Source organism: Rhodnius prolixus, unplaced genomic scaffold (genome assembly GCF_049639745.1).
Source record: "Rhodnius prolixus isolate KJV_2025 unplaced genomic scaffold, Rpr scaffold_7, whole genome shotgun sequence".
Classification (NCBI taxonomy): domain Eukaryota; kingdom Metazoa; phylum Arthropoda; class Insecta; order Hemiptera; family Reduviidae; genus Rhodnius; species Rhodnius prolixus.
This window is the reverse complement of record NW_027411582.1, coordinates 9,462,297-9,475,260: the sequence shown is the minus strand read 5'-3', so window position 1 is coordinate 9,475,260 and position 12,964 is coordinate 9,462,297. Positions and strand designations below refer to the sequence as shown.

Sequence of the window (12,964 nt, the reverse complement as noted above, 5' to 3'; positions counted from 1 at the left end):
TTTAAAACGTTTTTTGATGTCTTTTTAACTTTCTAAACTGAAACTAAGAATTGCACACTTGCTAGTATATCTTTAAGTAACATACTTGCTTTTCCGAATGCAGAAGCAGCAACTAGACGGCCAGTCTGCACTAATTTTTTGAGGACCGCAAAATGCAAAGTAGTTTGAATTCTGCCACAATTCTTATATCCTTAATTAAAGGTGCTCATTGCATGTCTTTCTTTCTCCTAAATTCTTAAGAAATTTGGTGTGAAATTTATACATAATTCTAAAATCGTCAGCCGGGTGGACCGTAGTACAGCGGTCATTTACTACAGCCTCAACTTCAACTTACTTTAACTCTTGATGCTAATGACTTCGAACGTAGTTCTGATGCACAAAAACAAGGTGGGTTCATTTTATACCTCAGGCCCCAGTTTAAGTACCATTGACAGAAAGTTAGTCACTAATTTCGGGTTGTGCAAGTGAACAACAAAGGAACTAAAAAGGTAGGAAAAATCTAACTGCGCCTTTGAACACATCTGAATCCTGAATTAAATTTAGTAATTAAAAACAAAAGTCAATAAATAATTGGCACCGCATTGCTCAGTTCAAAATTAATTCTAGCTGGCTAATTTTTGAGTCTAATTTAACATGCTATTCCTACATCTTAAGAGGATGACCTGAACTAAATTTGACATAGCTAATTTCTTTACCTAATTCTTCTTTCTAATAAATGAAAACCCAGGAGGCAGTAGCATTCGAGGGCGCCCTCGACTTAGATATCTGGATGATGTGGAGGAAGATCTCCGCCGGGTTGGTGTGAGAAGATGGCGCCTTAAGTACGTAAAGTATGGGGAAAACTTGTTCTTCAAAATAATTTTCAACTTATCCATGTTCTTTTTCTTTCTTCTGAAACTGAATTAATAGACTACTGTCATAGACATTATAGAAATCAAATCCGGAATGGATTAAGAGGAACGTAAAGCCAAAAGTTTTTTTGCATTTTATATTTTGGATCATTGTCTTACAAAAGGAAGACTGAGATAACAATATTCTCTTCTCCAGTCGAAATATAAGATGCAAAACATGAAAAAAAAAATCGTAAATTAAGAGCTTCGAAAGATATACAATTATATAAAGATGTACAATTATTTATAGATTAGAAATACTCTATAAGGTAATGAATATTGGGAAATATACCTCGCTAACGTGGAAGTACTACCAAAGTCCTGATTCGATTTCTACCAAAAAACTGCGGTCAGAAATTAAATCTTCGTATCCTGTAAAAGAAAACTAACGTCGAAGGTGAGTTGAAAACCATCTTGAAAGAAAAATAGGAAATAATTTTGCAACAAACTTAGTTTCGGTCTGTGCCCAGAATGATGTTAAACAAGGAGCCATTGCATCGAATAAAATATTAAAAGGCAACAAAAAAAAATTGGTTGATTCCATTTACGTTGCAAATACTATTGCCGTTTAAATGGTCTTATTCTAAAAATTAAGAATGGTGACATTGTGCACATTTCCATGTACTTTGTGAAATTTAAGTGCGCAAATTTTAAAGAGTTCTCCTAAAAACACATTATGCCAATACATTTTGTATCTGTGATAAAACACCTTCAGTAAAACTTCTCTTCTTCCAACAAAATTATTTATTGATTAACCAACATATTACGCTCAACATGTACTTTCGAAAATTATAAATAAACTAAGTAATTTAAAATCAATCTAGGTTCTTTTTAAAGTCTACTTTAGTTTGGAAAATAAAGTTTTGGCCACGCAATGATCTACACAATGTACAAAATCAAATAATTCTTCCATGCACGTCTCTGCTGTTTGTGAACGAGATGATACTCTTTCATTACATTGCTCTAACTTTTCTTTATAAGAAGAGCACTTAGGACGACATTCTTCTTTTAATGTTTCTTGCGGATCGACCAATTCTTCATCGTCTTGAGCTTTCACTGTCGGCACCACTTTTCGGAAGAAATTAAAAAAAGGCATTTTGATTTAGGGCCGAAACCACAAATTTAACAATTACCAAACTCTTACTTTTTTACACTTAAATAGTGATATGCGAAACTTATAGCACAGCCCGTACCCTCATCTGAGTATTAGAGGTGAGGTTAAGAAAAAATACTACCAACTTTAGAAAATTTATTTTAGAAAAAAGAATATTTATTTCATAAAGTTAATGCAAATTAGAATGTAAAATTTGGATAAAAAATTTATATAATTTTTATTTCTTTATTAATTTAAAAATAAAAATGACAATAAAATGATAAATGTTTCATTTTTTAATAATCGTTTTAACCTTAATTTTTTCCACCCTTGAACTATGGCCTTATTAAGAAAGACAGCACAACTCCTCTGTAATAAGGTAACAATTTTGTTTGTGTCACTTTAATATTACATTATGAGTTGTTTTAATTTACAATCTTTATGATAAATTTTTTCATTAAAGGTTGTAACATTTGTGACAGAAAAAAATATGACTTTCTAAGGTCAGCTGAAAATTGCTCCTAATGTGTAGGTAATTTAATTTACTAATTAGCTATAATTATTTTAGGTCCCCCAAAATTATCCTGTTTTAACAGTACAACCAAAACTATTCCATTGTTCAGCATACAGGGCAGAGGAAACTGAGGTTGGTGATATACTTGCGTTGTGAGAATATCTTACTCTCAAACTTCCTTATAATCTTGATATATTTATTTAATTGCTTATAGTGCAGTGAACAACCAAAAAAATTAGAAGGGAGAACAAAATGTACTGTCATACCTGGCGATGGTGTGGGACCAGAACTAATGTACACAGTACAAGAAGTTTTCAAGGTAAGTTTGTTACAAATTGTAGTTTTTTGATCTCAGAATCTTATGGCTTTTTTTTTAAGGTGGTTGTAGATTCTAGAATATCTTAGTATTCGTGATACCACGTCTTTGTAAGCCCTACTCAAGGGAACAAATGGAAAAGTTTCTATTTCAGATTGTGCTAGAAACATATACCTTTATATATACATATATGTAAAGCTTTGAGGAAGTACATAGGTAGAAAAAGTTTCTTTGATCAGAACTCATTGGTCGAAAAAAACTGGATTTACTGCTGACCAGCTTCTAAGCTTAGAGAGTCGCACAGTTCTTTATCTTTCAAAGGATGTCTACTGTTTGAATAATTTTGGGGAACTAAATAAAGTATTAGGGGATTAAAAAAACTCCTGACCATCATGAAAATCTCCCAGTCCGGGATATGTCTTTCCGTTTATGCATTTAGTTGTGACTAAACATTTAACTAGAAAGAGTTCAATTCAAATTTTTCGGAAACCTAAAGTCCAAATCTGATTTTTCAACTCAATGATGAAAGCAGTGGTCCATTTCTATTCAGTGCTGTACAATAGTATACAAAGCTCCATTACATTTGTTACATAAAATTGTAGGTTTGAAGTACTTCTAATCTATTTATTCTCGTAAATAACTGCAAAATTTATCAATCCAGCATGTACTCTTACAATTGGATACATTAGTATCGCATCGGTAAAAACAGAATTATCAAAGATAGTTGAATTAATGACAGCAGGATCATCTTCCAAGCTTTTATCTGACGTTATATTAACTAATTTAGGTTTAAATTGCTTTTAAGACTGAAAAACAAGTTTGAAGGAATAGTGGATGACCCATACATTAACTTAAATCAGAACTACATAAACTTTTCTGTTGATGATAAATGCCAGATGTTCTCCAGATGTAATTCTAACGGTATTAATTATTAATTAGTAGTTTAATCTTTAGAGTTGGGAGAATCTTATTTAAAATTAAGTATGCTCTTGAAATTGCAACGAATTTTTAGTCAGTTTCAGTAGTATCTATTATGGACAAATATTTTATTATTCGAAACTAATTGCTTGTTTTACAAAATTTTAATTAACAAAAATATATTTGCAGGCTGCTGGAGTGCCGGTTGACTTTGAGGTATTCTTTTTTTCTGAAGTTTATCAAGGAATGAGTGCGCCTTTAGCTGATGTTGCTAATTCCATTGCCAAAAATGGAATTTGTCTGAAGGTAAATGGGGAACTTTTTGAATTGTTTCAGTACGATATTGTTTGGGATATTGTATAAAATTCCTTAATTCGTTTCAAGTTGCGCCTTCCCTATAAGACGATTTGTCTCAATCTAAGTTTTATTACTATTATTTTAGGGTACCTTAGCAACACCTGATTACAGCCACACAGGAGAATTACAAACGTTGAATATGAAATTACGACGTACATTAGATCTTTATGCTAATGTAGTGCATGTAAAATCTTTACCAGGTGTGAAAAGGCGACATGAAAACATAGACGCAGTTATTATTCGAGAACAAACTGAAGGTGAATATTCAGCACTTGAGCATGAAAGTGTTAAGGTAGGAAAATTTAATTAAGCTTAAAGTAATTCTTGCTCTTTTAACAATCTTACAGCAAATATTGAAGGATTATTTATATTTTCTCCTTTTTTCCCCCTAGGGAGTGGTTGAATGCTTAAAGATAGTTACCGCAGCCAAATCAGAAAGAATTGCAAAATTTGCATTTGATTACGCCACAAAAAATAATCGAAAAAAAGTTACCGCAGTTCATAAAGCGAATATTATGAAATTAGGAGATGGACTTTTTTTGAAAAGTTGTAAAGAGGTTTGTTTTTAATAATTTAGTTAAATCTAAACTGCGCGCCAAAAAGGTGCATCACCCATTAATGTAAAGTACATGCTTGTACCTTTCACAGTTTACTTTTATTGACCTAAGCAGTACGAATAATTTCAATGGCAAGAGAGAAATTACAAGATTAACGAATTTACTAATCGTTACGTCACTGTGATGCATTTTTTAACGAGACGGGACATGCTTTGAAGAGGCCTTTGAAAACCTTTTTATTTATTTCATCCCACGAAGTACTAAAGGTGATACGCAGCTTCTGTAAATTGTCTGTTGATTGAGAGGAACATCTCAAGGCCCTCACATCATAGCCTTCCCACACTTGTTTGGGGTTTAAAATTCTACATGTTCTTGTAGTAGAAAGAAGGTGAACGATGAGACTCATATAAAGGCAGCTAATTACTGTATCATCATTAATTGATCATTTATGTACAATTGTGTGCTATGAGCTTAACTCTACTTAAGGATATTCCTCTAAATGCAATTAAATATATACTTTACCAAGTAGGTTAATGTAATGTTTCAAGCTCTTGTGCCTCTGGTTTGAGCAAATTTTTTAGTCATTTAGTTTACAAATTAGATACCAATTATGTGTTTTAATACTTTTTTCTCTTAATGTTTCAGATGTCTAAATTGTATCCGAAGATCCAATTTGAATCAATGATTGTAGATAATTGTACAATGCAGATGGTATCAAAACCACAACAGTTTGATGTTCTAGTAATGCCAAATCTATACGGTAGTATTCTGGACAATCTGGCTGCTGGTCTAGTTGGTGGTGCTGGAGTAGTTGCTGGGGCCTCTTATAGCCCAGATTGTGTGGTGTTTGAACCTGTAATTGCGTAATCTTATTATAAGTATAAAATTTAATGTGTGTAGTAAAATTTAAAAAAATTAATTCGTAAACAATTCGATTTTTTTCATTAAAATCTTGCTTTCTGTTTCCAATAGATATTTCTTACGATATTCTGCGATGTTTTTTTGTTCATAGCCATTCTTATTTGACAGCAAACTATTATTTACTTACTTACTTTCATATTCACAGATTTCGAATTAAAAGCTTTCTTTGCTTAGTTATTCTTTAGTTTCCCTCATGAATGAGAGTCGTGGAACGATAGCCTACATTTAGACGGTGGATTATTTGGTAAGGTAATACCCCTTAGAGTAGACCACTGATTTTCTAGCCGACGTTTTTGCTAGTTTTTGTTGAATTTCGGTCGACGAAGGTGAAAGAAGTGTGTTCCTGTGCGGATGATAAGGTTGCTTTGAAGGCGCTGAATTCATGAGTTTTCACTTCCAGTCAAGTGATAGAATGTTCCAAAGGGACTGGAAATACTGGCCAAATCGGATGATTTACTTCCCTCAACGGCCCCAAACCAGTTTTCTATACGCTTTTCGTTTAACACATGTAGGTTGAGATTCCTGTGGACGAGTAGACTGTGGAAAAGCTTTGACTGCTTCCCCTTGAAGCGATTGTTTGGAACTGGACTAGCATCGTAGATTGGTTCTGTTGTTTTTCTTTGTCTCCGATGGAAGCGGTTTTGGATAGCAAGGTGATTACGAATAATTATAGTTATTCTTGATTAATGTGTCACTTCACACTTCTTTGGTGTATTCACAACTAGTTGCCACAGAAGGTATTTGTACAGATAAAATGTCTGGAAAGATTGGTAGTTCAGAAAAAGTTGTCGAGGATGTAGAAATATTGCAACACAACTTGAGACTTGTTCCCAAGGTGTTACAACTGTATATCCAATAGAGAAAGATGGATTTTGTTGTTCAAAAGAAAACAAAGTGTTCTCCATTCATAAAATTCAGAAAGATCTCAGAACAACATTACACACACGAAGTCATTGATTTCCAATCGGTTCACAGAGTACACTGACATCAATTGAGTTCAAAGGGATCAGAATAATTTTTATGTAGTATAAAAAACAAAACGAACTTTCCCAGTCATCTACTGAACAGTCGGTGGTGGACGAGGAACTTTAAAAATCTGTTTACAAATTATTAATTTTTTTGGTTTTATTTTTTTCAAGGGTGCAAGGCATACTTACTCAGAGGCAGTTGGAAAAAATGTAGCAAATCCAACAGCTATGCTACTTTGTGGTGCTAAAATGTTACATCATATAAATCTACATCATTACGGTGAAATGATCAGAAATGCCATAGCTAAAGTTTTGATCGATGGAAAGGTAAGAGAGATATCCATATAATGTATGATCATCAATAAAACAACGTTTCACATTGTATTAATTGTTTTTGTTTTTAGATAAAAACTAAAGATCTTGGTGGTCAGTCTACTACAAATGATTATATCTATGCTATCATGAGCCACCTTCGATAAATAATGCAACTAGTCGAATAATAACTTTTGCCAAAGTTTATTTTTTTCAGATATTTAAAACGAAGAGGGAAAGTAAAAATCTTTTGGAAATGACATTATAAGTTTGAATGTACCTATGAAAAAGTTGTACGTTTATTTGGAATTTCATTGTTTTATTTATTTACCGACAGTATGTTATGAATGTAAATAATAGTAAAGTATTTATAGCTGTAATACAATGTTTAAAAAAAAAAAACTACATCTATTAAATAGATATTCTTTCATCGATTGTTCTGAGTGACTTTCTTTGTTAAATTTGTTCTCGCTTTTTTTCCTTTTATTTTTGGTTTCTACTTCTCTGTTTCTATTTCTCTGTTTTTTTTTCTTTGTTAATGTCTGAGTAAAAGAAAATGAATTGTGCTTAGAACCTCCATTAAAAATAAAAAAAAACAGGACTTCCAACATAAGCATTACATCAGAAAATTGAGTGCAGCATCAGAACCCACCAGGGGTTAGATTCTATTCTAAGTAATTAGATATACCAGTAACTGGCCGTAATATAGTTCAGAAGATTAACTGGAATGTGCTGCACTCTTACGACAAGAATTGAAAATAAATTGCAGATGGCACTTGCCTTGTTTAAGTCTTCAGAACTTATATTTAGTTATTTTTTTAAGGTAGATATCCAGCAAATATTTGTGGTACACTAAAAGGTAAGTTAAATAATGATAATAATTAGTAAACAAAAAACAAGTTTTTCGTGCTATAAGAGAAGTGCTAGATTTTGATAACTGAATTATTGCAGGACTATACTAGCCGAAATATATATTTAAGCAACTGATGCTGAGCTCAAGAGAACGATCAAACGATGTGACTTAAGCTTTTAAAGAATATTGCTTTCCGGCTAAATCTGTCAATTACTCTGAGAGCAAGCACCTTTAGCACTTCCACCGTCTATCTGCTCCAATATAATTTTATAAAGCAACGGTCATGAGCATCAGTGATAATTTCTTTTACTATTTACAAATTTTACGTAATAGATATGTTAAGAGTTTCTCATTAAGCAAGATGTCTCCTTAGGGCAGAGTATCCTATTGGGACCCAATGAACAGTTTGAGAAATATCCATGAAAAAGAGAATCATCTTACTACACGCCCTTTCCAGACCCTTAATCTATCTTTTAAATTGCTCACAACCTATTGAAAAACTTACATTCCTGGACGTACAGGTATCCGGATCCCGTTTACAAAAGATGCGGGGCTAAAAAAAAGGAAAAATGCTTACAATTTGGTTAACTTTCATTTCCTCCTTTGTAATCTATTCATTTATTGAAATTTGTACCATAATCACCTGGCACTCGAAACTAGATGTACTATTCCCCAAGTTTTGCCTATAATCCTAGGAAACTTTAATGAACTTTAGGTTGGCTTTAATGAACTAGAAAAGTAAAAATTTCAGTTCTAGAAAGATTTTTTGAGGGAAAAATAGTTATTAATAAATTTATTTTATATTAATACTTTATTTAAAGGATACGACTTTTTAAAAATTAATCTTTAAACAACGCCTTTAAGAAAAATTATTTGCTTCATGAGTTTGCCTACCTGAAAAATGTTCATGGTTTTTAAATGTTCCAAGTTATTTTTATAACATAATATGGCTATAATATTAATAAAAAACAATCATATTGATCAACTAACGAATATAAAACTTTAGTAATTTATACCATGTGATTCTTATATATATATCTATATCTATATATATATATATTTTTTAGGTATGATTACGAAAATTTTATGAGGGTGAACTATGATTAAATGCGAGAAACATTAACCCACCAAAAAAGAAATTTATTATTTAAATTGTGGGACTAGATGTATAGGAGTTTCGGCCCTTCAGTGCATCCGCATAGAGATCGCAAACTAGAGCCTCTACCTTCTGAAATAACTGGAGATCCAACCTGTAATTATATTTTGGGTAAAAAGTTAGGCAGCGGCTCTTTTGGAGTCGTTTATTCTGGTGTTCGGCTACCGAAAGGAAGTGTAAGTCGTAATTTTTTTTTTTTTTAATTTCTTTTATGTAAGTATAAAATAATAATTTGTTGTTTTAATTTATTTTTAGGTGAAAAATGCACAAGAAAATTCTCGTCCTATTGTGAGTATTTTTGAATTTATTTCATTTTTACTTAAAAGTTAATTATTTAATGACAGTTAAAACTGCTTGGCATCGCAATCTTCTGCTTTTATTACCTTAACTTCAAATTGCTGACAGTAAAAATGCCATTTTTATAGACTTATGTTGATCATCTTCTTATTTTTCTTTATTCTATGAAAGTATGGATCTCAGAACTAATTTCTTATGTAAAAAGAAAATATATTTTTTACTTTTAATAGGAGATACTTCCTCCCATCCTCCAGAGCTTCTAGAGATCCACATAGCCACCCTTACAGTGTCAAGTGTATGTGAGTGTGATAAGCTAAATTTTGCCTATAAGTGTACACTGAACTCGAACAGTTAAACAATGCAATAGGGTGAACGGTGCGGGTTCCAGGTAAATTTTGTTCTTATCTTCAGGCGGAAATCCAGCAGAGATTCCCCCATCCTTCAATAAATTTTCTACGTCTGCTTCCTCTCTAAGTGGGTGTTGAATGAAAAGAATGCAGAAAACAATTTCTCGGTAAATAATTGGGTTTTACAAGTATAACTTTCTCTTATGTTCTATTCAAAAAGTATTGTAATCTTGTCAAGTTTTCTATAGGTTGCTAAAATTTCGTATTAAAAAAAAAAGAAAAAGGAAACATTTTATTACTCCTGTGTTTACTTAACATTCACTAAGATCTATAATTTTTGGTTTATTTTCTAGGAAAATTTGTTTTAGGTCAGAGCAATGGGTGTACGTTCTATTCCATAAGGAGAAAGTAGGATTCCTCGTACTTGAGGATCATTTCGGTTTAGTGTACGATTATAGTGGTGATAGTAAGAATTAAAAGTGCTGAAATTTAGACTATAGAAAAAGTAAAATTAGATTATATGTATGAATGAATCACATCTGAGGATGGCTGTTAGAGGCTGAAATGTTCTAAAATAATAATAGAAAAAAGAAAAATAAGGAGATCTAATAAGAGTTTATTAAGTAACGAAGTCAAATTAATTCAAAAAAGTCTGGGCTACGTAAACTACCAAAAACAAAAATGTATCAAATTCTAATTTAAACTCGGTTAAAGTAAAAAATAAATACTTGAAATTGCTGAGAAAGAAGCATTTTATTAATAAATAAAAGAGAATTGATTAGAAATTTATAAAATAGGGAGAACTCAATAATTTGAGATATAGAATATGAACTTGATACTGCAATCGAAAATAAATTATTTAAAAAAATGAACAGCAGCAAAACTTGAGGTAAGCTATGAAGCTAGAATATGATAATTCGTCAGACATTCATTTCGTTCCATGTTTAATTTAAGAATTCTTTAACAGCTGTATACTCAATTTTGGAACAAAAGTGTTTAATAAAAAAAAATTTAATTTAAATAAGGTAGGGAAAAGTTCATCGATTAGCGCCTTTTACTTTAGTTGAATTTCATTGGGCAAACATGTATTGTGACGTAGTTCCGTTCTGTTCCACCATTCTCAGCCACTTAGAATCCAGTAAGCAGTGGAGTTTGCAAAGGAAAATGTCGGCGAGTTGTCGTTTATGGAAGTAGTGTCCGCTATTGATTGTTCTTGTTTTATATGACTATAAACTGAACTTATTTTTCTATTTTATATTTTATCGCGTTTTGCGATCCGTAATGGCAGGAATCAAAGTCAACGGTATTGACTTTGTTGTTGGTGGAAGATATCGGCTAGTGAGAAAAATCGGTAGTGGTTCTTTTGGTGACATTTACCTGGGAATTAACGTTTCAAATGGAGAAGTGAGTAGTTGTATTTTAATAAATTTCGAGATAAGTACCATATTTTATAGTAAAGTTACTTAATTTTGATTCTTTTTGTTAGTGACTAATGATGGTTAAACTCTCCATTCCATTCTCTTTTTTATTAAAAAAAAAGTGTTACACAATTGTCTGGCTAAAGAAAATTTGAACATCTGTGGTTCATTTTCCATACTTTTTTGAATCGAATTTTAAATTTATAATATCATTGAAGTTTTCAGTCAAATTACAAAATAATAGTAACAAATTAATGGTTTTAGAAAATTAAAAGTTTAAGTAAAGTGCATTTTAAATTAATGTTGAGGTTAAATTCACCATTAAAAATCCTATATATTTATGAATTAATCATGGTTGAGATCTGAAAAGCATTATTAATATGGATTATAATTTATTATATGAAGCTTTTGTCTATTTTGTTATAAATTATTTATTCTAAAGTCTTATTTAATTCACATTCATTGTATAAATCGTAATGCATGGTTAGTGATCTTAAATTATTTGTAAAATTCTCAGAACTTCGTTAAGGATGTTCAGAATTATAGAAAACATTTTGTACTTTTGTGCTCCATTAGTACGTTTAATAATTTCACTGTAATGGTACATTAATTTAAAATTTTAATTACATTAAAAACGCTTCCGCGAGCTGCATGACTTGGATCCATCACAGTGTATTGTCCTTTGCGGTACTAAATCATGAAGTTATGCAGCATTTGTTTACCCGCAATGCTTTTTTCATAATCCGTAACAGATACTTTTAAAAGAACGATACTATTAATTTAGTAAAACTGTATAATTTATCTTGTGTGCTATATTTTTGAAGTTTTCATAATTTCATGCAATTGGGTTAGTTGTTATTTGTTTAAAATTAAGTTATGCTTGATTCTAGTGTTGCAATTTGAAGTATGTAATTTTTTAAATTCCTGTGTTATCCAGAATTGTTTTTTAAAACAACTATTATCATTAGACATTTAAATGAAAACTAAAGTATTTATTTGTTAAGTTGTTTTTACTAGTAGAATTTGAGTGTATTAAAATTGTATCTGACCAAATTTCATCCCGAAAGTTTACTGCTACTTTGGCGTTTATGTTGCTACTTTCCCAAGGTTCTTGTTCTGTATGTGTTTTCTTGTGCAACTTACTTTTCCATTTGAATATTTCATGCCAAATTGAAACAAATTAAATTAAGATCATGAAATTTTGAGAGCAAGAAGCAGAACCTCGGGTTTTATTAAAAGCGCACTTTATACTTTTGGAATTTGAACTTGAGACTCAGATTTAGTACAACCTATTATACACCTTGACATTTTTTCTTAATTAATTTAATTATTTTCTGTGAGAATTTTCAAAAATGAAGGTTTAGCTGGTTCCTAATCAATTCATCCTATAAAGTCCTAAAAAATTTCTGGAGATTAATGTGAACTGCTAGATGATCCTATCTAAGTTGTTAGCTAAAACAAGATCTTTTTTTTTCTGTGTGCTCGCAAACATCTGGGATGTAGGTTTGGTCAATAAGGCAATAGATCTCTTTGCCCAGATAGAGCTTTTAATTGACGTCAACTTTTTTATTACATTGCAAAGTGCCTTTTAAATGCAGTGCAACCATCTTTTTAAAGTTACAGTATTGGTGGATTGAAACTCTAGTCCAAAATAAGTACAGTCGACTCTCGATAATTCGAACTCTACTGCTGTTAACTTCGGTAAATCGAAAAAATTCAGTGTATATGATAACTCGAACTTCTTTTCTACACAACAGGGGGAGAGAAGGCTCTATAATTCGAACGAGGCCGCTTCCCCTCTTTATAATTCGAATTTTCCCTAGTAATGTTTACTTCTCATTTTCCGCTTACTCATTTCCTGTGTAATGTTTCCCTCTTTTCAGCCCAGTTTAACTTTCCAGTTCTCTATCTTAGTTTGTCACGATGGGAAGCAGGTCTCCCTTAATGGGTCCGACACAAAAAAATTATCGCAGCCGTGAAAAGTGGAAAAAGATATCGCCAAAACTTTCAATATTCCACCATCAACGCTTTCCACAATTCTAAGTTA

General features: G+C 31.6%; 3 protein-coding genes and 1 long non-coding RNA gene across 7 annotated transcripts in view; 2 read left to right on the top strand and 2 right to left on the bottom strand.

Annotated features, from left to right (window-relative positions):
* Positions 1-1,611: 1,611 nt before the first annotated feature.
* LOC141446915 (cytochrome b-c1 complex subunit 6, mitochondrial-like) lies at positions 1,612-2,122 on the bottom strand. The gene has a single exon (XM_074113884.1). It carries the CDS (start codon positions 1,984-1,986, stop codon positions 1,729-1,731), a length of 258 nt encoding a protein of 85 aa, XP_073969985.1. The 5' UTR covers positions 1,987-2,122; the 3' UTR covers positions 1,612-1,728.
* An 89-nt stretch (positions 2,123-2,211) lies between these two features.
* LOC141446905 (probable isocitrate dehydrogenase [NAD] subunit beta, mitochondrial) lies at positions 2,212-7,293 on the top strand. The gene is made up of 9 exons (XM_074113869.1): positions 2,212-2,362; positions 2,552-2,629; positions 2,712-2,816; positions 3,921-4,037; positions 4,174-4,380; positions 4,481-4,645; positions 5,291-5,500; positions 6,706-6,861; positions 6,939-7,293. The coding sequence occupies exons 1-9, from the start codon at positions 2,321-2,323 to the stop codon at positions 7,011-7,013; spliced, it is 1,155 nt and encodes a 384-aa protein (XP_073969970.1). The 5' UTR covers positions 2,212-2,320; the 3' UTR covers positions 7,014-7,293.
* On the bottom strand, positions 6,987-8,704 carry LOC141446922 (uncharacterized). The gene is made up of 2 exons (XR_012454003.1): positions 8,526-8,704; positions 6,987-7,376 (listed from the first exon to the last, which is right to left on the bottom strand). It is a non-coding gene; the product is annotated as an uncharacterized lncRNA (long non-coding RNA).
* A 49-nt stretch (positions 8,705-8,753) lies between these two features.
* The window catches only part of CkIalpha (Casein kinase Ialpha), an 83,574-nt gene continuing 79,363 nt past the window's right edge, over positions 8,754-12,964 (top strand). For 2 of the 4 annotated variants that reach the window (XM_074113865.1, XM_074113864.1), the window contains exons 1-2: positions 8,754-9,031; positions 9,111-9,143. In XM_074113865.1, the coding sequence (XP_073969966.1) occupies positions 8,864-9,031; positions 9,111-9,143 (201 nt within the window). In that variant the 5' untranslated portion in view covers positions 8,754-8,863. Of the gene's footprint in view, positions 9,032-9,110; positions 9,144-10,561; positions 10,904-12,964 lie in introns of those variants that run through there. The other 2 variants (XM_074113866.1, XM_074113867.1) reach the window with 2 other exon arrangements.